This window comes from Lipophrys pholis (genome assembly GCF_963383615.2).
Source record: "Lipophrys pholis genome assembly, chromosome: 21".
Classification (NCBI taxonomy): Eukaryota; Metazoa; Chordata; class Actinopteri; order Blenniiformes; family Blenniidae; genus Lipophrys; species Lipophrys pholis.
In genome coordinates, this window is record NC_137649.1 from 10,163,074 (window position 1) to 10,186,906 (window position 23,833).

The following is a 23,833-nucleotide window of genomic DNA, read 5'->3' on the forward strand; positions in this document are numbered from 1 at the left end:
TGCCCGATTTCAAAAGGACACTGATGACAGAGGTTGAGTGAGAATGGGAGCAGGTAAAGAAAAAGCAGACTCGGTTGTAGTAGAAAGTGCTTGTGTGAGTGTTGAAAGTGGAAGTTGAGGACTTTGAGCTAAAATCTATGGAGCAAGTAAAATCATATTCTGCTCTCCCTGCTTCGCACAAGACGTTTAGAGGAGACCTTTACTCAAAACAACTCGATTTCATTTTCACAGCCTGAACAACAGAAATATCAAGTCAGACGCATGCCACTAGTACATCTAAGAAACACACCGAGAAGAAATGTAATAAATCCTTCTATTGTTTTTGGTACATGAGAAGAAAAAGCCAAAGTGCCCAGAATAAAATACAACACTTATTAAAAGGAAGAGCATGCAAACTAAACAGAGAAATGCCCTTAAACTCAGAATCAATCAAACTAGGGTTTTTTTTCTCATCGCTGACCTCTACAACACCAGATGGCCGGTGTAATGTATACTTTTTCCATATTGTACTTTATGAGTTTAGCTCTCCTTTGTATGATTGCATAACATTATATAAATAAAAAAAATACTTCATGTCCTTTGTACTCACTCTGCTTTTACCACAGTTTCCAAAAGCAAATGTGGATGTTTTTCTTTTCCTGTTAAGAGTTTTCATCAGTGGAGGCTAAATAATTTAGTCAGTTAGAGCAGAAAGTCCAGTGATGGAAGTTATTGCATAAGATAAGAATTCAATAAAGCAGACAAAGCGCAACCCTCAAACCACAACAGCTCAAACCTGCTTTTTGGATATGCGTGAATACTGTATGAAAACAAATACTCCCAATAGCAGCAAAACTGCATCAACAAAGCGTTGCATAACCATGCTTTTCCCCTCGTCTCCACGGCTTGTTTTTGTTTTTACAATTCCTTCACAGTGTTTCTAGCTCATATTCCCAAGCCTAATTAACCATTAAATTGTTAATACTGCACCCAAGCTGCTTTCATTATTAAAGCTTTTCATACTTCTGCCCAATACCCAGGCTGACAGTAGAACTCCTCGAGTTTCATCTCCTAACTTTTGCTTAAATCAGGCCAGTGTGGTCAAGGTGCATTAAGATGTGTGAACTACAGGGTTTTAGTGGCATTTTGTCTTTGTTAATGTTAATGTTCATGTTAATGTTAATGTTAAAGCTAATGCGTTCAGGATTACAAGGTGCTCCTCCTCCAACAAGTTTAGTAAAATCGTAACATGTTGTTCTTCATTCATGCTCATATTAAAGCTCATATCCCTCTAATTTGCGGTGAAGAGGAGTTTCCTCGCGGGAAATAGCTGTCTCGTGATGATGACACGTTATTGAATATTGCTGGTCTTGGCGAGTCAGGCTCATCCTGTTCACTGATCCTCGGGGGCTGTTGTTGCTGCTCCGTCCCAATCAATCCCAACGACTGGACCTCAAGTCACCCTGGTTGTCATGCAGCTTTTTATTATTGTATAACTTGCTGGAGTTTCGTTTGTCCCTTAGAAGTCAGAGGCGTATATGTGTGCTATATCGAGTCATGTGTGTGTGATTACATTGTTGTCATTCCTAAGATCGGATGAAATTAGTTTGTTTACCATCTCTCACAGACGATGTTCTAATTAATTTACAGGTCGCTCCTATTTCACAGAATCGTGTGAATGAAACTATATATTAATTATATACTGCTGACTGATTCATGACACTGCAGAAAAGGTGTTAAGTCACAGTAATCTTGCATGCAAAAAACATGAATCATGCTTGTTTATATCTCCTTGCTTCCTTTCACCTTGATTACATCCTGATTGGTCTCATTGCCTCCATTTTTTCCCTTTTTTTTTTTTTTAGTACCATGATTCATCTTTTTTATCTCTACTTGCACTTGCAAGGCCATTTTCTGCACTCCTCCGAGAGTCTCCCGAGTGCAGTTTGGTTTGACGTCACTTTGTGTGTTTGCAGAAACAAAATGGCTGTCTGTGTATAGTTTGTGAAAACAGCCGCTCCAGCATGTTTCCATTTTACTGAAGAATAAAACACCGAGTTTTCTGGTGTGCAGCCATCAACTCCTGCATTGAAAGAGCCATGAGGATATACGGTCGGCTTATACAACGCGCAGAGATGTGACGAAGAGTGTCAATGAGTCGGCTGTTGCTCGTGAGAAAAAACGTGGCTCTCAAGGCCACATGACAGGAAAACATAAACCATGGGTTGTGTAAGGCGTTTGAGCAAACAATGCTGTTATTTTTTTCTGCAGAGAATAGCCTTTGTTGAGCGCTGAAGAGCTTTTTTCCTCAGTGTTTCAGCCTCATGGAGCTGCGGATGGAGGAGGTATCCTCATAGCGCTCTCTCCTCTCTTATGCACTCGCTCACCTCTTCTCTTGCCTTCTGCTCTGTCGCTGCTCTTGTACATCCATTTTTCATCAGCTCTGGTCCTGATGCAGCAGTGTGTGAGGTCATCGCGCGTGCCTGCGTGCGTGCGTGTGGGCGTGCGTGCGTGTGTATGTTGTGCTGGAAGTCAGGAGCATTTGAAGGACAAATGGTGAAAAATGGCTTCGGAGCAGCTGCTGCTGCTTTTTTTTGCATCTTCTCTGATCTGGACAGCTGAAGTGTTTCACCTAAACTGTTTCACCTTTTAACTTATAACCACTATTCAGTGAGTTGATGTTGCCTACAGGTCCTGTGACCTTCAATCATCACATGCGTGCTTGGCTCTGTGCACTTCAGGTGAAACAGTACTTTCTGTAGCAGCTTTCCAAAAAATGCTAAATAAGTAAACAAAGTCCAGCTGTAATTGGGAGAGTCTGACTTCACTGCAGAGAAATGTGTACGTGCCACAAGCCCCATACTGTCCACTGCACAATACAATGTAGAGCTGTCCTACCCAGTCGTGTCTTATGACAGCAGCTTTATGACGCCACTACAGTTCAGGATAATTAAAAACATGCGGTACAGTAATCTAGATGCTCTCTGTTTATCTGTTTAAGTCGAATGGAGATGTTGCTTTGAAACGGCAAGCGGCCGATCCTGACGTTACTGCCATCGCGATGGAAGTGTATCTTTGATGAATGCGAGACGAGGACGAGCAGCCAATGAGACAAGCTGCTTTTCAAAACTGATTCCCTTCACATGTCTCTGGTTACTGGGTTCAAGTCAAATGGTCCTCCACCCCGTGACGTGAAGAAGACGGGAGAGGACACGACGAACGCCTCCTCTGAAATTCTACATGTGGAGCTCGTAGATACTTCGTGTTGATGACAATAAATAAATGACTGCCTATGATATGAAAAATAGATTTACTCATGATTATAGACCTGTTGATGATCGTCACTGATCCACAGTGTCACTCTCAGATGTATTTTAGTAGGTTTGGATTATTTGCCTTGAGTAAGACTGAAAACTCAAAGGTGGTGCAGACATAGACAAGAGCAGGAATCTTATATTAATGTATATTACTTAACTTATATTTATGTGATATAAAGAAAATCACTCCAAATATATTCTGTTTTGCATGTTTGCTGCACAGCAAATGTGTGAATCAATGAATGTAGCGCAGATTTAAAACTAAAATAGTCATTTTTATTGGTTCCTTTAACTATAGAAACTTGTTATCCGCATTCATGTCGTGGGGGAAATTAAAATCTCTGGGAATTTGAAGTTCCCCTGGGGGAAGTTACGATCGCAACTTTCTGTAGAGGACATTGAAATTGCCCGAGATTTCAATTTCCCCCACAACATATACAATCATATATAAATCCATTTCACCAAAGATACCAACATGTGGAGAAAATATAAGCAAATTACTTGCATATTTGTATGTTGTGTACAAATTAATCAGCTACTTAAGCCAGACAATATCAGTTTTGGATAAACCCAGTATCTACAGTATTATCAGGGGTGTATTATGATGATACCCACACACACACACACACGCACACACACACACAAACACACACACACACACACACACACACACACACACACACACACACACACACACACACACACACACACACACACACACACACACACACACACACACACACACAAACACACACACACACACACACACACACCTTCAAGACCGGATTTCCGGTGACCTGGTCTGGTGTGACCTCTGAAGCTCTGCCACTGAAACGGTCACTTTTCTTTATCAATGTGAGATCTATTGAATAATGAGATTAACTATAAACAGTATTTCATTAAATTAATCACATTTTCTCTGTTCAACATGGTAATATTGCAAGATTCTTTGTGGAAGTACCAATAATAACCTCAACGTGCTCACAAATAATAACCAAATGATTAGTGTTGAGCTCCTCGCTGACCTAATTCTGATTTGGAAATAATTGCATTAGCCTCTTTCTGTCACAGCACTTCTTATGTAAAGGGAAATATGTGTAAATATATCTCCTTCTTACTGACACAGTTTAGTAAAAAAAATAACGCGGCCTTTGAAACTGCTCCTCAGTCACACGTCTGGTCAAATATCAGGAGCTGTTAGGGTGACGTCTGTGACGCTGGATTTTTGTTTCTGTGCCCAAACCTGGATTAAACATTTAGACATTAATAGAGCAATAATCTAAGAGTAATAGGAGGCCCAAAGCTATTTAAAAAATAATAATAAAAAAACAGTCTGGCTCAAGTGTCTTGCAAATTAAAGCCATATTTATGGTGTCTGCATACTGTCCCCAGTCATCCTCTCATCTCCCATATAATTATGGCGCTCAAGCTTATCAGAGCTCAGAGATATTTAGAGATTCATGACAGGAGGGTCAGCGAGAAGGTTGGATTTGTTGTTTCAACCCAGTTAGAGAGGCAGGCCCCTGGGGTCAGACGCTGGCCAGCGCGGCCTGATTATGATCGTGTCCTGGGGGGTCCTACTTTTGCTCCGGCTGCTGTTGTTGTTGTTTGGCTCCGTTTGCTGTTCGAGCGCAGCAGTCGCACAGATGAAGGCGTTGGGGGAGATGAAAAACAGACAAATTGTGGGAGGTTTAGAGACCCGGGGTGGGGGGGTGGGGGTTAAAGGGTTAGAGATGCACTGATGTAGGTAGAGAAGGACAATCTTGTTTCATCTGTTGGCTTGACACTGCAGAACAGGTGTGCATCTCTTGCTCGACCGTCACCAAACCTTTTGCTCGGCATTCACGTCATTCCTGCTTCCTTTCCAGCCTGAGCTCTCTCACGCCCATGCGCACTGGCTTCTCCTTATTTTTATCCCTCTCATGTTTAATTCATTGAATTCACTGTCCCCCCCCCCCCCCCTTCCCCAGGTTCTCTTCTCCTGCGATGTGAAATTAAATACAGCAGGTCACAGAAGAACCAATATGGCTTTCAGGGCTGAGGTGTCGTTGATCATATATTTAAAAAGGATAGAGTGATTTGGTTTTTTTAGCTCAATGAAACCTCTCAAAGGAAAAGGTAAGACCAAAGGGGTTTAACTTTAAACTATCAAGCATACTGGTGTTGTGCAAGTCATTGAACTATCGGACTGCGTCATTAGAAGGACCCGAAATGAAACGGTTTTAATGATTTGCTTTAAGGAGTGAAGTTATAATCCATAGGGCAAATAATTAAACAATCAATGTGTGTGTTAAAGAACTGCTGAACCTGCTGAAATCTTGTCCGGTTATCAATCAAACATAATTGATTTCTCCTCGGCTGCACCATGATGATATTGACACATGTTCTTGTGAGACAAGCGTCTTGCTCTTCGTGATGAAATCTGGTTCACTCTCACATCTGGTGATCACAGTTGATGTTGGAAGTAGGTCAGGGCTCTAATAATTATTCTTTGAATGGGTGTAGCTGTCACCTTAACATCAAACTCAACTTTGACTCACCTTTGGCCAATGAAATGCTTTGGGATCCACCATGAGGGAGGTGAAATGATGTCGCACTCAGTTATAGAGATAAGAACAAGGTGTATTTCTTTCATAGTTATTAAAGCTACTGAATGAAAATGTATCACAATATCATTGTGATTTCTAATCCATAAGCAATAAATGATATTTCTTGATGGTCTAAGTTTTTGCTTTAAGTCTAGCACATATATTAATTCCCTGCAAACTGATATTTATTATGGGGTTTTATTATGTCCTAAATTCGCCATTATATTTATGATCCTAACCTTTTAATAAAATGCTACGTTTTTGATTTCATTATTATTATCATTGATTTAGTCTTCTACGTCAGGGATAGAAAATAGCAAGATCCATAAGAATCCTCTTCTCTACTTGTGGGCTACATTATTCTAATTTATTTGTGTATGGAAACTGGACCAGGTAGTTTAACAAGAGGAACAGAATCAATGGCTGTGAATTCTACTTATTTCATCAAAGTGCATGCTTTGGATCATTTCCACCTGCAAATGTCTTTGGTTTTACAGTCTAAATTCACTATTTCGCTGCATTTGGCTCATTTCTGCACTCTGTACTTATTCCTTGATTTTTTTTTTTTTTTTACACTGTCAGCTGAAAGCAAGTAGAAATGGGCTTGACTCTGGTGCAGGGTGTTTCTCTGTGGAGCTTGCATGTTATCGCTGCTTCCGCATTGGCGAAGATGCAGCTCGAAGCTGAACTTTAACTTATAACTGACCTCTGGTCAGGATGTGACCTGCATGTATTAGAGAAAAACCCAGTGGAACAGCTGGCGGTCCAAACCTGCAGACACACAAACACAGAGGTACGCTGACAGACTCATGGAGCAGGGGAGGGTGTTATTTTCCATGTACAGTTTGTGCATGCGTGTTTGCCAGCGGCGGGTTGACAGATTTATTGTAATGGATGCCTTCCTTCCTGAAAACCCCCGCAAATAAAAGCACAGGGGGCAAAACCTGCTGTGTATACAGAGGAGAGGTGGATGAGAAAATGGCGGTAGAGATGGAGTTCCATCTCTACCGCCATCTCTATAGTTGTAAATATATAGCAGCAAGGACATGATCTGTAAAACGTCTGGGTATGAAATGATACAGTCACATCTGTCTTGATCCAAACATCTGATCAGACTATGATCATTTAAAGCATGTTGAGACCAGATTGTACAAAGACACACACACAAGGGTTGCAGTGCGCACACACACACACACACACACACACACACACACACACACACACACACACACACACACACACACACACACACACACACACACAGACACACACACACACACACACACACACAGAAACAGGTACTCTCAGTTAAGCACCTGAGTCGAGTTAATGGATTGTGGAAACAGTGAGAGTGTTCTTCGAGGGTCTTGTCAGGCTTTGATCTTTGGTATGTACTGAATGTGGGGGTCAGGGATAATAGATTGGGGGCTGGCAGGGGTGAAGAGACATGAAGAGAGAGAAGGAGGGAGGGGGTAAGGAAAGGGGCTTGGGCATGATGCTCATGCTCAGATTCGTCCTGGGAAACGAGGGTTAAAAATATCTTGCAAGGGTCTTTTAAAATATTGTGCCTGTATGAAAAAAGTTTTAGACGTGATGGGGGCAACATCTATTCTACACTCAATGTAAAAACTATACATTTTCAAGCAATTTCAAAATATAAATTTGACTATTAAGATACTATTTAAAAAAGAATGATACCAAGAAAGAGACTTGAAATGTTTCATAATATAAGTTTTTGTCAGTTTTTTGGTTTGATTGAATAATGAAAAAAATTGTTTTTCATTGAAATAATGTGGTCTGGCATGCGCCTGTGCTTTATTTTCTATTCTATTCTATTCTATTCTATTAAATTCTATTCTATTCTATTAAATTCTATTCTATCACCTCATCTCCATCCTCTGTGTCAGCTCTACCTCACTCTTTCTGTCTTCACCTTCTCTCCTCCGTCTTTATTGCTTTTTTATTTTTTTTTCTCTCTTCTCTCCCGGCCGCTCCCCTCACCAGCGGTGTCATTCTACTTTCGTCTGCTCTGGGACTCTATCCACACCTCTGAGGTCAAAGGTCGGGAGGTTAACTGTCCCGGGCAAAATACGACCGCACAGAGAGTCTTTAAGCCTGTTATCTCCCGCGGCGCGCTGGCTTGTGTGTGCACACGTCCTTCTGAGAGTGATCGTAACTTGATAGTTGGTGTTACCAAACTACCACGCAGCCGATTCCACACAACAGCTGAATAAACCTTCTCATTAAATTCATGGAAAGGTAAAAGCTGTTTCACGTTGATCCATTTAGCGGTATGTATATTTTCTACAGAATTAACACTATGCTGACAGCAAAGCGACGGCATTAGCCAAAGGGAGTGAACTCATAGCTGCCGTTTACGTTTATTGGTGTTCTACTTTAACTGATGATTGACAGTTATTGCTGGTTTTGTGGTGGGATGGAAAATATCTGCCAACTGTATCTGATGTGTTTCGTTCTAGAAGGATTTCCATCTGTTTCCAATCAAACAACAGATTCTTTCCTTCCACTCTGTTAAGTGTATCAAACACATTGGAGACTTTAACCTCTCAAGCCGCAGTAAAAACAATATTACCGCGTTGTATTTCAACAGAGTAATAAAGTAACAAGATGTTGAACATGACACTAAAATGGTCTTATTGTTTGTGTGGACGTAGGCTCCTGAATCAGTTTAGCCTTGGATTTAAAAGGCCAGGCACCGGACTTCTTTTGCATAATGAGTTTGTCCTCTCCCAAACTGGAGACGTGGTTTGAAGATGTGATTTTCCAGCGGTGTCGCCGTCCGGTTTTCCATTAACCGCCTCCACCTTCGTCATGTGTTTGGTTGAAGAGGCATAGATCTCCTCTGATGACCTTTGTCGAGTGATTTACACGACAGCATGTCGGCTCTTTGCAAGGAGCCACTGAGTGAAGAGCTGCAGCCGAGACGTAAGTGAAATGAGATAAACTGTAGAAAAAAATGAAGCGCAGGAGTTTTTGGACCAGAGAGAAGTCGAGATGAGAACAACTGAGTCAGATGTGGAGGATTCAACCCCAACGTTGTCTTTGTTAATATTGATGACAACCAGTCAAATATCCTATTTAACCCTCCTGTAAGATAGATTGGATTTATTTAAATTGTGTATCTATGGAAATGTTAGAAATGTTCAGCGAGTGAGAGCTGATGCACCTTATTCCCAGATGACTCTTTAGTTTTTGAATTGAAATTATGAATAGTCTAGAATTTGTGTTTAGAGGAAATAGTTATGTCAAATCTTGCCAGTAGTGACAGGTAATAGGAAATAAAGAGAAAAGAGCCTGACTTTTCATGTGTATATTGCTAAGTAGCTTTGTGCATAAGAATGTTTTCCTCCCTGACACCCCATGATGATAAAGTACTGTAATATTGTTAATTCACGCATATTGTGTATTCTTTGTTTTTTTCACCTGATCCTTCAGGACGATCACTTGAATACTTGGGTTGTTGGACCAAAAATCTCTCAATTTCTTCTAGAATTTTCTGCATTAAAACTATTGAAAAATATTGTCCTAGAAAGTAATTAGTAATTTGCAAATCATTTAGAGTTGTTAAACGCATGAGTTGTCATTTTGTCACGTTATTCATTCATCAAATAAAACGTTCACCGTGTTCACAGTTTCAGATCGAAAGCATCAGTCATAGTCAGTTATCCTGCTTTTTTCTTTTTTACGAATTTGAGAAATCATTCACATAAAACTCATTCCTCACTGTTGTTCTGAGACCATCAGCTTATCATTGTGATGTGCAACAAGAGCAAGAGTTGTGTAATTTTGTCTATATAGTCCCCGGCCCCATCAATGATACAAGAACAAAAATAACATCATTAAAAACATAATAAGTTTCTTGCTTCTCAGAGTTCTCAGCATATTGACGCAACACTGTAAGCCACAATGGATCACATTGATCTGTTTTCTGGACACGATGATGATTGATATTTGACTTTCCTTTTCCTTTTCCTGTGCAACCTAAACTATCAGCTACACAGGGCGGATTGCAAAGTTTGATTTGATAAGTTGGACAATTCAAACTGCGGCATATATATTTAGTTAAGTGTATGTGATGACTCAGCATGTAGGTTTAGCGCCGTGCAGTCTTACTTTCTGTGGACGCCAAGTGCTGCTTAATGGGTGTGTAAACAGTTTAGCTAAAGAGGCCGCGGAGGAAGAGATGTAAAACCATTCTCTGTGAGGACTTAAACAAAGATGGGCTCAAGAACACATAAAAAGAGCTGAACGGAATCTCACTCCCGGTGACTACCTGTAGCCACCTGCATGAATACGATAAGTAAACATGCGTACCCATGTAAACTGTGTATATCTCTTTTGATAGTATCTCTGTGTATCATCCTGCACAACAGAAATTATTCTATCTAAATTCAGAACAGAGACAGAGCTGCTCAAACGCTTTACAACAGGAAAACGTTCAAAATCTTGCATCTGATCTGACAAAGCTAAAACAATCAAAGAGGAAATAAATCTCCCGTTGTTTTTCTGTCTGTTTTCTTGCTTTCTGAAGCTGACGTCTGTTGTTCTGTGCTCTTTTGTGCACATTTCTGGTGCAGGAAGTCCGTCTTTAGGTTTTTGGGTCAGGCCGCGCTGACGAGGAACCCTTCAAAACAATACAAAACTGTTCGGTGAGCAACTGCAAAAAAAACTCAAGACCTGCTTGAGAATCAATGTGGGACTTTTTTGGAGTAGCAATCGCCATATATATATATATATATATATATATATATATATATATATATATATATATATATATATATATATATATATATATATATTTAAGATTTGCAATATTTGAGCCTTCAATTCTTCAATTGACATGCATATTTATATATGATTAATACTCTCTGCGTTTGCACTGCACTCTTTGGGGTCCTTGACGGACACTTCCACCTCTTCTGTGTCAGTCTAACTGTGGTTCACAGATGCCAAAAAGATGGCATTTGGTGGATGCAGCGTCAGGTGTTGGGTGATCTCTGAAATTTCAGTGAAGATAGCAAAGAATGCTGGGAATGAGGGGAATCCCAGTCATGAGGGAGACAAGTGGAGGGTGTGGTGGCTGAAGGCCTGGAGGTCAGCTGGTGACTCTCCAGCACCGTATCTGATCGCGAGACCCCGCGGACAAAAATGACAGGACAGCACGTGTACGCATTTAAACCACTGGGGTTAGGTATTAGGGCAAGCTATTTGCAACACAAATAATTCATCTCCGTGTCTCACAGATAATCATAAACAGTAAACGCACTTGTGAGGTTATCAGGGTCCGGCAATGTGTGCAGGGTGTCAAAGAAAAAGTGACTGGTAGGGTTGGTTGTTTTGCTCGTTTGTTCCTGGTAGATCAGGCCTCTCAGAAAAGACAGGGTGGCTCCTGTGTGCACTTAAGAAACATAGCAGATCCAAAAAACAAGATTACAATAGACTGGGTGGGGACACGTGGTTGAATAGAAATAAAAGGTGTGTCTTTAGTATGCAGCCAGTCTGTTTTGAAATGTGATTGCATAAGCAACCAGTCACTGTCATTTGATGTACTTTAGCTCTTCAGTGCTCACAAATCAAAAAGTCTGTCTTTTCACAAAGTGACTGGTGAGGTGCAGTTTACTGTAAAATAGCTGGATAATGACAGCTTGAAGAAGGAGGGGTCACTGTAGAAGGAAGAGATTCATACAGTTAACCCCATTAGGCAGACGAAGATTGAGGGAGAGAAATTTGACTACAATATACAGGTAAATCCTTATTTAACCTTTTTTTTACAAACTGTTAAACCAATCACTCAATCACTGAGTACTGACCACTAAAATGTGGGACTTATTTGAACTGTATTTAAGTTGTTAAGGGAATAAAACGGGTTGTCTCCTTTAAGAAACGTCTTTCTTTGCCTGTTTTTCTGACATTATAGAGACTAAAAGGATCGATGACATCAGTTGAAAGAATAATACAAAACTTTTAGTTATGCATCTGCTCTGTAATCTGCATTTTAGGAGGATAAACATTTTCTATCCCGTTTGTTTCTTTCAGTTACAGCCACTTCTAGAGCAGGTTGCTGATTTATTCCCCCTCTTTTCTTTTTCCTCACTTCCCAGTCCATCCTTCAAACCTGTCCCAAGCAGATTGTCTCCTCTGCGGTGTCATTTTTCAGGGCTTTTCCAGGAGGACTCAGGGTTTGCTGGGAATGGAGCCTGACTTGTCCATTAGTTATATTAGCACCTCTGCGGGGAGGCTCTGGTTCCCTCTCCTGTGGCCCGGGACACAAAAGCTCAGTCCTGCCTGCCATTATCACACTGTCATTTGGAGCTGGTCGCTGCCAAAAAAAAAATAAATGACTCAAACCTTGTGTGAGCCAGACTGTGTGTTGTTGCCTTGTACAGACAGATATCCATGCTCTTTTTCATCTTCTTATAAATCATTTGATAAGATGTCTGATTTCCTTAATCAAACAAACCTGATTGGGCCGAACAGAATACATTCATTTACTGATCTGGATCATTCGAAAGCTGTTGTGAAGTTTATTGGCACGTGATAGAATAACAAGCTGTGGAATTGCTCTTGCTGCTTTTTTATTAGTTCACGTGAAGGCTGTCATTGTTTTGGGCACCTTAAGGAAATTGAAACTTTCTTCACTTCTTGCTGAGAGTGAGCTGAAGGGGATTAACACTGTGATGAAAAGAGTGCTGCAGCTTTGACCTTTTATTCTTTAAGTTAGCACTGCCTCTGCTTCTTCATTAAAATACTGGTTATTTTAGGGCATGTTGGGAAAAAAAAACCTCTTTTGGACAAACACATGTAAAAGGTATTTTGATATTTACCAACAGCAGAATCCGGACTCAATCTTTTCTGTGTTAATTCGGTAAGAGTTGAGAAAAATCCTATATTGTTGACCTACTTACAAAAATGAAAGAAAACAGTAGATCACTTTGTTTTGTAAAATGTTAATTAGCAATAAATCATATAATATTAAGAAGCCTGATTATTTCCTTAATAAACCTTAATTTAAACCTGCATTTGTGGGATGCGCAGCAGAGCTGAGTATGCAGTATATCGATCACACCCAGGAAAAATATGCCAGATCTTCTCTGCCAATGCCAACTGACTTTTCTTTGTTGTTGACTGACAACTAAAGTCAACGGCAAAGAAAACCTGCTTGGTATTGGCAGGGAAAATTCTGGGTAAACCAGAAGTTGTTGCTCTCTTCTCGAAGCACGGAGGTCACAGGTTCAAATACCAGCTGGGCCTTTCTGTGTGGAGTTTGCATGTTCTCGACGTGTGTGCGTGGATTTCCTTGCAGATACTCTTTTTTTTTTACTTTTCCATAAAAGACAAAGGTGTGACACACGTCAAGATTCTGCGCAGATGTGAATCTCTATTTGTGAACCAGCTCATTGTTTCTCATTGTCTCTCTTTTTTTTTTAGGCTTTGCAAAAGAATGGACAAATCTCCAGCATGACAAGCCTGAACGGACACTCCGAGGACAACACGCTGGCCGAAGGTGTGTGTATATGTGTGTGTGTGTGTGTCCGTCCTGTCAGTACTGTTTATTTACTGGGTGTGTGCGTGTCTCTGGGAGCTGTTCATGTGGTCAGTGTGGTGGCGGTGTTTGTGTGTGTTTGTGTCTGGGATTTTCCTCCAGCAGAAGGTAAGCTTGTTTGTGTGGGGTCGCCTTTCAGTGTGTGAAAAATTCTTGTCCGCAGACGTTTTTATGGCTCCGCACGATCCACTTGATCCCAAGCTAATCCTTTTGTTAACACACAGGGGACACCTACACGGGATTTTTTTTTTTTCTTCTCCATTTTTCTCCCTCAGAGCCACACTCACTGCGACACACACCCACATACCAACATGCTCTTAACCCATCAGGTGACTGTATGTAAATGGGAACTGACCTGCACACACCTGTTTTGTAAATTTGGGCTCGGCCGTAGTGTAATGCCGGTTGAGCAGATGGGCGAGAGGGGATTTAAAGCTCAGCATCTCCTTCTGTGTGAGCAGCTGCAGAGATGTGACCTTAAACCAAAGGTGCAAAGTAACAAAGTAATTTCAGGTATTTTGGACTTCACTATTAATAGTGTTAACAAACCCTGCTCTTTTGTCTTTTTATAAGTAGTAGACCTGCCAAACCATTGTTCTTACAACAGAGCTACAGATCTATGAGTATGTGGTCTCAGATAAACATTAATCTGCTCTAAATTCAGTTTCTGCTTAAAGTGACGCATGCACCAACCTGCTGCGGCTCTCCCCTGTCTCTCTCTAAATCTGACCCTGTTTATTTTATTTTCTGTTTCTATCGCGTCTCCCCCCATCTGGGAGGGCTGCAGGGGCGTGTACACCCTCCCTAAATATTTAGTAGGCCGTGACCCGGGCCCCAGCACAAAGCAACCTGTGCGCTTCATAATATGTTATGGCCCAGAGGAAGGAGTAACTCTATACTACTTAAAACACAGAGATATGTCACATACCACTCTGTCAAATAACCTATTTAATAAGCTATTTAATGAAGCGATTCTGTCTGTTCATAGTGAAACCTGATACCCTTTTCAGAGCAGGAGAGTTGATGTGGCTGGAAGACCAGTGGAGAGTCATTCAGTTGTTGAAATAGTTTCCTCTGTGCTTGCGTACTGTAGGTGAATCAGCGATGTGTAAAGTTATGACCAGAACTGAGGGGGTCGACATGTTGACCTTGTCGGGAGCGCTTAGATCTTGTGCATTTATGCATGCACAAATAGAAGCGCCCCAACATTTTACTCTCATGTGCCAAAACCAAGCCATATCAGGTTTGGGGTAATGTGATTACATTTTCTGTCACAAGATGAGAATGGATTCAGTCAAGTCATCGGAGTTGTTGCTCATAGCTTTGACCTGATTTTTTATTATTATTATTTTTTTTACGAAATTTTACTCTATTAGATTTCATTTCAATCCGTTCCATCATATCATGCGCCTCATCATTCCTGTTTAAATTACAGTTCTGTCCTAAAAGTCCTGCAAGCCAGTTAGCAAAAACCTTTTAAAATAAATCGTACCTAATTCATTTCCAGAGAATTACTTCCCTAGCAGACCAATTAAAGCTTTTCCTGGTTCATCAGACCGTGCATTGTCCATATTAAGCCTACGTAAATACTAAGAAGATGGCTGAAGATGCAACTTCCACACCCCCATCCCAACCCCAAAAACATTTTACTTCTAAATTAAAAGTCATAAAAGCTTATGAACTCTAAATATGCTGTGGCCATTTCTCACAAAAAAGGCAATTTATGTTGTAATTACACAGAAACTGCAGTCATTTTAGTAGTTTTCTGTTACTTTCAAGGCCCTATATACTATTGAAGTCCACTGGGATGGTGGATCATCGGGTTCACTTTTGACCTTGTGTGTTGCAGGCCTGCATTTCAACCCTGGTGTCCCGCTTACAAAAAGTCTTTGGTGCGGGTTAAACTGACTTACTGTGTTCTGTGTCATCAGAAGATTTTCGTAAACTTTGCACCTTATCAATTGAGCCTCTGAACATTAGCTTGTATGTCGTCTGTGCACACCACCAATGTCATCAGGAAACAAATAAATGAAGCAAACTAATAATTGAGCTTTTTTTCTTGATGTGCAGGAAAAAGGCAACGGAGAATGTGGTCCAGCATTTTATTTCTTTTGAATCGGCAAACTGTTGATTTGGTACAGCGTCCTCGCTGGTAGCAGCAAGGTCACGACATTCAGTTAGAAAGTTAGGCTGCCTGTGTCCGATCGTCGGTTTCTTAGGATTTATCCACAATATTGCAGCAATAGATCATCAGTAGCGTAAAACTAAGCTGAATAACCTGCATGAAAACCACCTCACGTTCCCTATTAGTGAGTCAACAATCCCACGCTTGCTGGACGCTTGCTTTACAAAAACAGGAGGAGACATAAACCCAGAAAAAGTTAGTTTTGACGAAATAGAATATATAGAAACTGTCATTACATTTTAAAGTATAAAAGATATAAGAGTCTCATTTAAATATTTTCTGCAGTGAAACATAAATATAATAAAAACCAACACAAAACTGCTTATTGCGCAGAGAATTGCATGTAGGATGTAGATGAATGTATTTTCTCTGTTATTCATCAACCGATGCCCGTCGTCAGTAGTTGTATTTCAGCCGTGACTCGACCTGATATCGACCTGCGTTGTACGTCCACAGAAGCTGCTCCGCGTCACACAGATTCTGCACATTTCTCTCTATCACCAGGTGCTCTCACTAGCAGGCCTGAAAACAGGAGATAAACGGCGCAAAACTTCAGATGCGAGTGACCTTCAAGTCTGCAGATTAAAAGAGTGCATGGGATTGAAAGGAAGGGGGGGGGGGGGGGGGGGGGGGGGCATGCATAATAGGAGGGGGAGAAGACACAGACGTGAAAAGCATGAAGGACTATCACGTCCAGGCACTGCAAGACCCCTTTTTTACAGCCTGATAAAGGCAGCTATGCATTGTGGGAGACAGGAAGAGGAGAGGAATCTCTGATAACAACAACAAAAAAAAAATCAACAAGAGGTCTGGCTGCACATCAAAAGACCAACACATACGCAAACCCACGGCCATAATCTCTGTCTATCAGGTATACCAGAATGTTTACGAGTCGAGGACCGGCCCAGACGTGAAACTCCACTACACAAACACATCGCACACACTACACACACCATCCAGGCTGGCCTGAAAAACATGTTTCCAGCAGTAAATTATTCTAAGACCTTTTTTTTTTTTTTTCCATTTGAAAAAAACAGAAAGAAAGAAAACAGAGTATACGTTGCAGTAACAATATTTTACTCTATCATCTGTCAGGGGATGCTTGATTAAATCCTGGAAGGATTTGTTTGAATTGATATCAAAGTTTGTAAATTGTCGAGAGTTCGATTCCCCAGTGCGTCTGTTCGTGGCCATCCCCTCTGTGAACACACGCTCGGGTCCGCACATTGTTGTCTGGTTCACATGAGGTGAACATGTCCAGCAGTGACGGTTTAGAAACCCTAGAGCACTTCTGAGGAAAACTTTACAAATAATCAACTAATGTATATTTCAGTAAATGAACGCAAATTCAACATTGAATTGGAACTTCTCTGGTAAAGAATAATGATTTTGGCTTCCTGGGTGTGGCAGTGGCCTTATTTGAGCACAACAAAGTGAAAACGAATAACTAGAAAAACTGAAAACCTTTAAAAGCTCCTTCATGCAAGCTCCGGGCTTTGAGATGTAAGTTTTACAACATGCCTGCAGGTAGGCCGAAAAAAGCCTAAATAAATATTACATTGAATTTTGTAAGAATCACTCAGAAGTCTTTTGCTGCAGAAAAAAAAAAAAAAAAAATGAGGCAAAGAGTTGGTGCCAGGAAGGAGTAAAAATAGATAAGGACAAAGACAGAGTCATTCATGACTGGTGCAGCCATGTATAACATCCGCTGACAGTATCAGTTAGACAAAAAATGACTCATACACAGTGAATCAAAAGGGGGGAAAAAACTATCGTTCCAGATCCAGTATTGCTTTTATTGTTAAAATACAAAACAAGAAGGACAATTGAACGGCACTGAGAGAGGTAAATTACTTTAAGAAACAGTGTATATCATATAAACTAAATATATAGTATGGACAAAGTGGTATAAAAGATGGATCCCTATGGATCGATACTTGGAGGATGGGCAGAGAGCCATTGCACACTTGAAATAAGCAGTTTATAAGCACTTTTGTGGGTAAGAAAACTGGACTGTGGTCATTATTTATCAGTTTAAACTAATGTTTTTTTTTATTACCTTTTAATGCACTGGAGTAAAAGTGTCACTGTGAGGAGGCATGTTGATTATTGTGTGTTTTCCATGTAGACGTTCATCCAAGACCGCACATGTATGAGAGCTGCTAGTTTTAGCAGGGATTCCAGTGGGAGCTCAAAAGAATGACATCAAAGCTGACGTAATTCTCTGGCCGGGGCCACGGCGGACCCTCCCAGATGGCTCACAGGCTCCAAACATTTTACTGGAAAGCATGAGGGGGGAGATGGTGCTGACTCTTCAAGTGCTTTTGAAAAAGTGTGTGCTTGAATGGAAGTGAGGCCCGTCGTCATTCGCAGGTTAATTATTCCACATCTGTTCGTTTCATCGTGTCACTGGACCAGGAGGGTGTGGTTCACCCTGTTAAATCGATCTAATGAAGTTCCTCATTAACCCTTTAACACGCAGTTTGACCATTTGGTCGAACAATGTTTTATACGTCTGATTTAAAGGTTTCAAGTTACTTTGAAGGTGTGCGGTTTAACAAGGCCAACGTTTCGTGCGGGCTGATGGATGTCAGCGTTTTAAAGAGTCCCAGGATACATCGAAGAGTCTTGAGTCTTGTTTAAAGAAACTGTGTCTGTTTTTGAAGAAACCAGTTCAATTCTTGTTCCGGTCTGGAAACTAGATTAAAGAGTTAAAAGTCAAGTGGAGAGAATCTTTTGAAGGAATCTAGATAATCAAAGAATCCAAGTTTCAGTTAAATAATCTGGGTCTTCCTTTAAAGGTTCTCCTATGCGTTTGAAGAGTCTATCTATTCGAACGAGTTCAAGGCGTGTCCACCTTCGCCTGTTTGATCCGGACCAGAGTCTCTTCAGGGAAAAACCGTTTTGTTTGGGCGATGCGAACACGCCCACCAACCCTGAACCGGATCTCACAAGCGATCACTGGTCCCCTCGAAATGCTCGGTCTCGCTTCTCGAGCTTTCGAGTGGGCGGGGCGAGAGGACGGGGGAGAGAGGACGTGACGTAGGGCGCAGTGCATTCTGGGTAGTAAACAAACAAAGCTAACCGCGTGAATCGGAAGAAGCAGACGCAGAAAGAAAAAGAGGCCGTGAGCCGTGTTTCTTCTTTACTTCCTCTCTGGTCGGGGTTTGTTTCGAGCGACAGCGCCCCCATACGAGCAGCTGTTGTAATTGCGTGACATTTACCAGGCGGTGCGAACCAGTCTCAAAAGTGAATGTGAACACCACCCGAACCAAAGGAACTTGTGAACATCTTTGTTTGGGCTATCGCCACACATTAAAATGGAAACTTCTGTTTTGAAAAGTAGTTTTTTTTCAAAGTTCTCCTCAAAACCTTTGCAAGTTCTGGAGAACATGTGCTTATTTTAACACGGTACAGAAAAAGATAATAAATGAATGCAACAAAAAAATGTGAGGTCATGAATAGTAACATCAAGACAGCCCAGTTATTTAGTTTGTCAAACTGTATTTCACACATATCAGCAGTTCAACCATGTCAAGATGTCCCTGATTTGTCATGAATGTACAGAACTAATTCACTCGTTTCTCCCTTCTTGGTTGCAGGTGTAAACTTTTACGAGGTAACAGAGTTGGAGGGCTTTTCTACTGTAGGCATGTACGCGTGTGTTTTTTATGTGTGGCCGTGATTTCATCCCAGGATGGACTTACTTATGCATTTGCCCCGGGGAATCGAATGGCGGCCGTTGCCAAGATATTCATCACGCCTGTGGAAAGGACCTCTCCCTTCGCTTCAGCGCCGTCTGATCTCTGCCAATAAGGCTTCAAGCTCTGCAGTCATCCTAACGCAATCCAGCCCCTGACTCCACTTGGATAGTTGCCCGTGTTTGTTTTACATTCCAGCTGACGGTGCTCATTACAGTCGGTGATTCTGGTTCAGATGTGGAATCACTGCTATTGTCTTCACACTGCGAGATGGAACAGCTTTGTTGTTATGATTTGTGCTGTGGCCGTGCGCAAACTGATCCGTTAACTAGCCGCAAGACATCAGGATGATTTAGCTTCCTTGAGAAAAAGGGGAGAAGGTCCCAGAGGAAAGTGTGAGGGAGGCTGAGTTTCAGACTGTGTTTGAAAGCCCACATAGTCCCTCAAGATCCATCACTGTCCAGTCACAAGTTCAATTATGCTCATCTGTGTGAGCGTGTTTTATTTAGTCTTTTGTTATGAAGTGGGTGCTTTAAGGCTGCGCTTCGGGGTGGAACACGATAACAGAACTTTATTAGAAAGCTGCCATTTGTCAGCCGCTATCTCAGCCTCGAACATCATCAAACAGGAGGGCTTTCCTTTCATTTCATCAAACACAACTTTTGATCTGATGTTTATTTAGGTCAGTGAAGCAGAGGTCCACTCTCCTGCTACTTTTCAGCCAGATCCAGTTCTCCCACACTGAAAACATAATTAAAACATGATGTTATTAATCAACATTCACATGTTGATGTGATTATGTTCTAATTGTATTTGCTATTCAAATTGATTAACCTATAAAGATCTAACACAGTATTTGTGTTTAAACCTTTAAAGCAAAGTTTTCATGCTTCTTCCACTTGAAAACTCGACGCTCCATTGTAGTTCTTATAAAAATTTTTTTTTTTAGATATCTATATCTGCAAATCACGATGGCTTTCATCTATCATGGGATATAACAATAATGGATTCCTCATGTGGCAATAGGCTGTTTTATTAACAGTTTTCAATCATGAAATATATTGGTGTTTCAATAATAACTGGGATAATCGTGATCAGCCACTCTCCGCTCTGCTGATCATCAACAGTCAATAAAGTCAAACAAAGTTTAATTAAATTCAGCTTTCTGCTGCAGCTGGAAACCAGACTTGTGTAGGCTCTGCGTAGGTTTAATGTGCATCTGTCAACAATCACGCATCAAATAATAGACGATATGATTATTAACCGGCATAAGTGGAAACAGTTCTTTCCATCATACAGTTTTTTTCCCCATGTGAACGACACTAGAATCTGTGCCCAGACGTTGACTGTTGCTCTTCGCAACATGTGCGTGGCTGTATCTCAGTTGGTGAGTTCAACAGATTTTTAGCTTTATGACAGGTACTCCGTCTATTTCACATTAATCTCTCGGGGAAATGTCTCTCTTCTCCTTCCTCTTCTGACTTATTTCTTACTGTCGTGTTCTGCGTACAGCCAGCTGTTGTATTGGCTGAATCAGCTGGAAAGAACCTGGAAAACATGAGGGTCAGAGGGAAACTTAAGACTTCAGAGAGAAAACCGAAAAATTGCATCGTTATGAAGGAGGCTAAACTCACAGTAGAGCTGAGAAGGAGTGGTTAGGTTGTATGGTTCAAGACTTCCAGATTTACTTGACTCTGTATTTTAGCAATAAATTATCAGCTTTTGAAATCAGTGCCATCCTATTCTCGAATTGTGCCACGTCATTTGTAAACTGTGTGTTGGGGGAGGGGAATGTTTTAAAGGTTTGGAAAGATGAATAATTTTTGGAGCATACATTAGAACAACAGTTTCAGCACTGAAGTTGGAAGTCTTGTCTATTTGCATTCATACTTGAGAACAAAACATATTTGGAGGCTATTAATAAATCTGGGTTGGCTTCTAAATGACAGTTGTCAATTCTACCAGTACAATTATATGCTCATGATAGACTCCCACCAGGACACTCAGACCCCGCACCCCCAAAACCTGCTCGTCTCCACAGGCACTCCTCTCTCATCTTTCCCGGCATCAGGGAACCTAATCTCCCTCCACAACTTCTAACCTCCCCCAGGCACACGGTGGATTGAAAGAATGGACCAAGAATGTGGCCGACCCCTCCTTTTCCTTCGTCTTTAATAGTGTTATGCCCCCTGTTACAATGCTGCAAGTATCCAGAAACTCTATAGGTCTTCTTTTTTTTTTTTTTTTTTTTTTTTTTAACCTCTAAGCCTGGTATGTGACAGCAAGGTGAAGGTTTTCACTTCTTTCCAACACAGAAATTAAGTGAAATCTTGTTACAATGACACTTCAGCAGTCTGCCTGGACTTAAGTTACCAACGTTTGTTTCAATAAAGGAAACAAAACAGCGAAAACGTTTGAGGAAAACATATAGAATCAGTTCACCCCTGAGGCCTTTTCATTTAATGGTAGATTTAAACACTCAATTGAGCTTAAATGACGTATTAAGCTGTAGATTTCTTAAGTTTACATGAAGCGTCAAGTTAATGGATTTTCGCCAGATGCTAATGTAAACCAGATATGACCATGAGACTGAGGAAAGAAAACAGGATAAGCAGTCAGGAAGACCGGTTTTGAGCAATAGCTTAAGCTTCTACCTTCTTTTAGTTTAAAAATCTCTGTAGACATTTGATATGTGTGTAATTTGCTTTAAAACACACACCATTCTCTTCCTGAATTCCCCTACACACTGATGCTCAAGATCACTCCTCTTTGCTCATTTGCGAACGTTGGCTAGTTTCAAGGCCTCTTTAGGCCCCAGGAGGAGCTCCTCACATCTTCACTTCCCCCATTTTTACATTCCAGTTCGGAAGACAAGATCGAGCTCCACAACAAGGGGAATGTCAAATGGTGCAGATAATTCAGGAATGCAGAGAGAAACGTGAAGACATGTATAACAGATGGCAAATGTTGGCTAAAACACACTTTTCTAGAAGAAGTGCAGCATCCCTTTTTTCCTTCAACCTCTAGGAAGAGCAGCTGTGACTGGAACAAGCATCCTTGATCTTCAATTGAACTCCAATCATTTGCCACATATTACGCAACGTTTTCTCCCGCTCTCCCTATGTTGCAACTGTAAGCTTGATCATTGTTTTAGAACAAACAGACGCACAACAAGCGAGACGTCACGGCCTTATCTCCGCTCCTCACGCTACGCGGCGTCATGTACAGTCTCGGAGAGCAGGCGGAAAGGTTGCCGGACAGACCGTGCGGGGTGCAGAGTTCATGTAATTCGAGGAAATGGGCAAAAGGAAGAGGAAATAGTGATGTCAAGAAGTGACTGTGTTTCCTGTCCGACATTCTTATCCATCCCTCCGGCCCACACGCACACAGCAGGAGGGGAGGGATTGGGGGGGGGGGGGGGGGGGGGGGGGGTTTGAGGTGATGAGGAGAGACGGAGGGGGAAAGTAAGAGAGGATTAAAGAGGATTGAAGTGGGTGATAAACGGCAGTATGAAAAGGAAAGAAGAAGAAAAAATTGCAGGAGAAATGAACGTGAATGAGAAATCTGTGATCTGAAGCCGGGTCACACACAGCCCTCGGTTCCCTTTCCTCCGATTATTTCAACATCATCCTTTCTTGGAGGACTAAAGAGGCGGTTTTCTTCTGTGCTGTCCAATGATGTCATTCAACTTCTTTACAGGACACAAAAGAGCCCCTCCGCCCTGCACCCCAACCCCCAACCCACCCAGCCATTCAGGACCCCTCCTCAAACATTCCTGAAGCGAGGCACGTTTTCTGATTTATCAAGATACGAGGGGCGTCACCCCCACACTCGCTGCACTGTGTTGTTAAGACCTAATGGCAGCTTAAAAGTACATTACGGTGCTTTATTTACTGTTGTGACTCAAGAACTGATTGAATCCAAATAAGTCTTTTATCTTAAGAAAGCAAGCATTGTCACAAATGACTGCTCAGAATCGTATTTATTGCCCTTTAAAATGATTGTCTCCTCTGTTTGACAGTGTGTTTTCTAGTGTATCATCTCTTATGAGCTTGTCAGGCTATATATTGTTTACGATTGATCAAATATTTAATCCAAAGTCTATTTTTATGCACATTTTTTGTGTTTCGGGACATTTAAATAGACATGGATCTTTGCAAACTCAGACTTTAATCAAACATACTATAGCTCACTGTGATGACTTGATTGTCAAGCTTTTTTTTTTCTTTTCTTTTTTTTTTAAGTGCCAAATTAGGTTTCAATTTATAATATGTGCTGTTTGTCTGTTCTACTTGGTCTAGCATGACTACACTCAGTGAATACATTTGGCTTTGCATCAGCGCTCACTGGGTGTGATACAGTTTAGTAAGAAAATTGAATTAACACTGAGAGCCAAATAGCACGAGATTGAACATTTGGTGCTTATAAAATCACAGTTGTAGCTTTTATTCAGCATCTTTTGCCTCACAGTTATTCAGTAATATAGTATTCTCTCTGCA

At 41.1% G+C, this 23,833-nt stretch overlaps 1 protein-coding gene across 2 annotated transcripts in view; it reads left to right on the top strand.

Moving 5' to 3' along the window:
- akap12b (A kinase (PRKA) anchor protein 12b) overlaps nt 1-23,833 on the top strand; it is a 40,574-nt gene that overhangs the window by 4,515 nt on the left and 12,226 nt on the right. Inside the window, exons 1-2 of one of the 2 annotated variants that reach the window (XM_080490104.1) lie at nt 11,407-11,649; nt 13,334-13,409. In XM_080490104.1, coding sequence (XP_080346230.1) covers nt 13,364-13,409 — 46 coding nt within the window. In that variant the 5' untranslated portion in view covers nt 11,407-11,649; nt 13,334-13,363. Of the gene's footprint in view, nt 1-11,406; nt 11,650-13,333; nt 13,410-23,833 lie in introns of those variants that run through there. The other variant, XM_080490103.1, reaches the window with a different exon arrangement.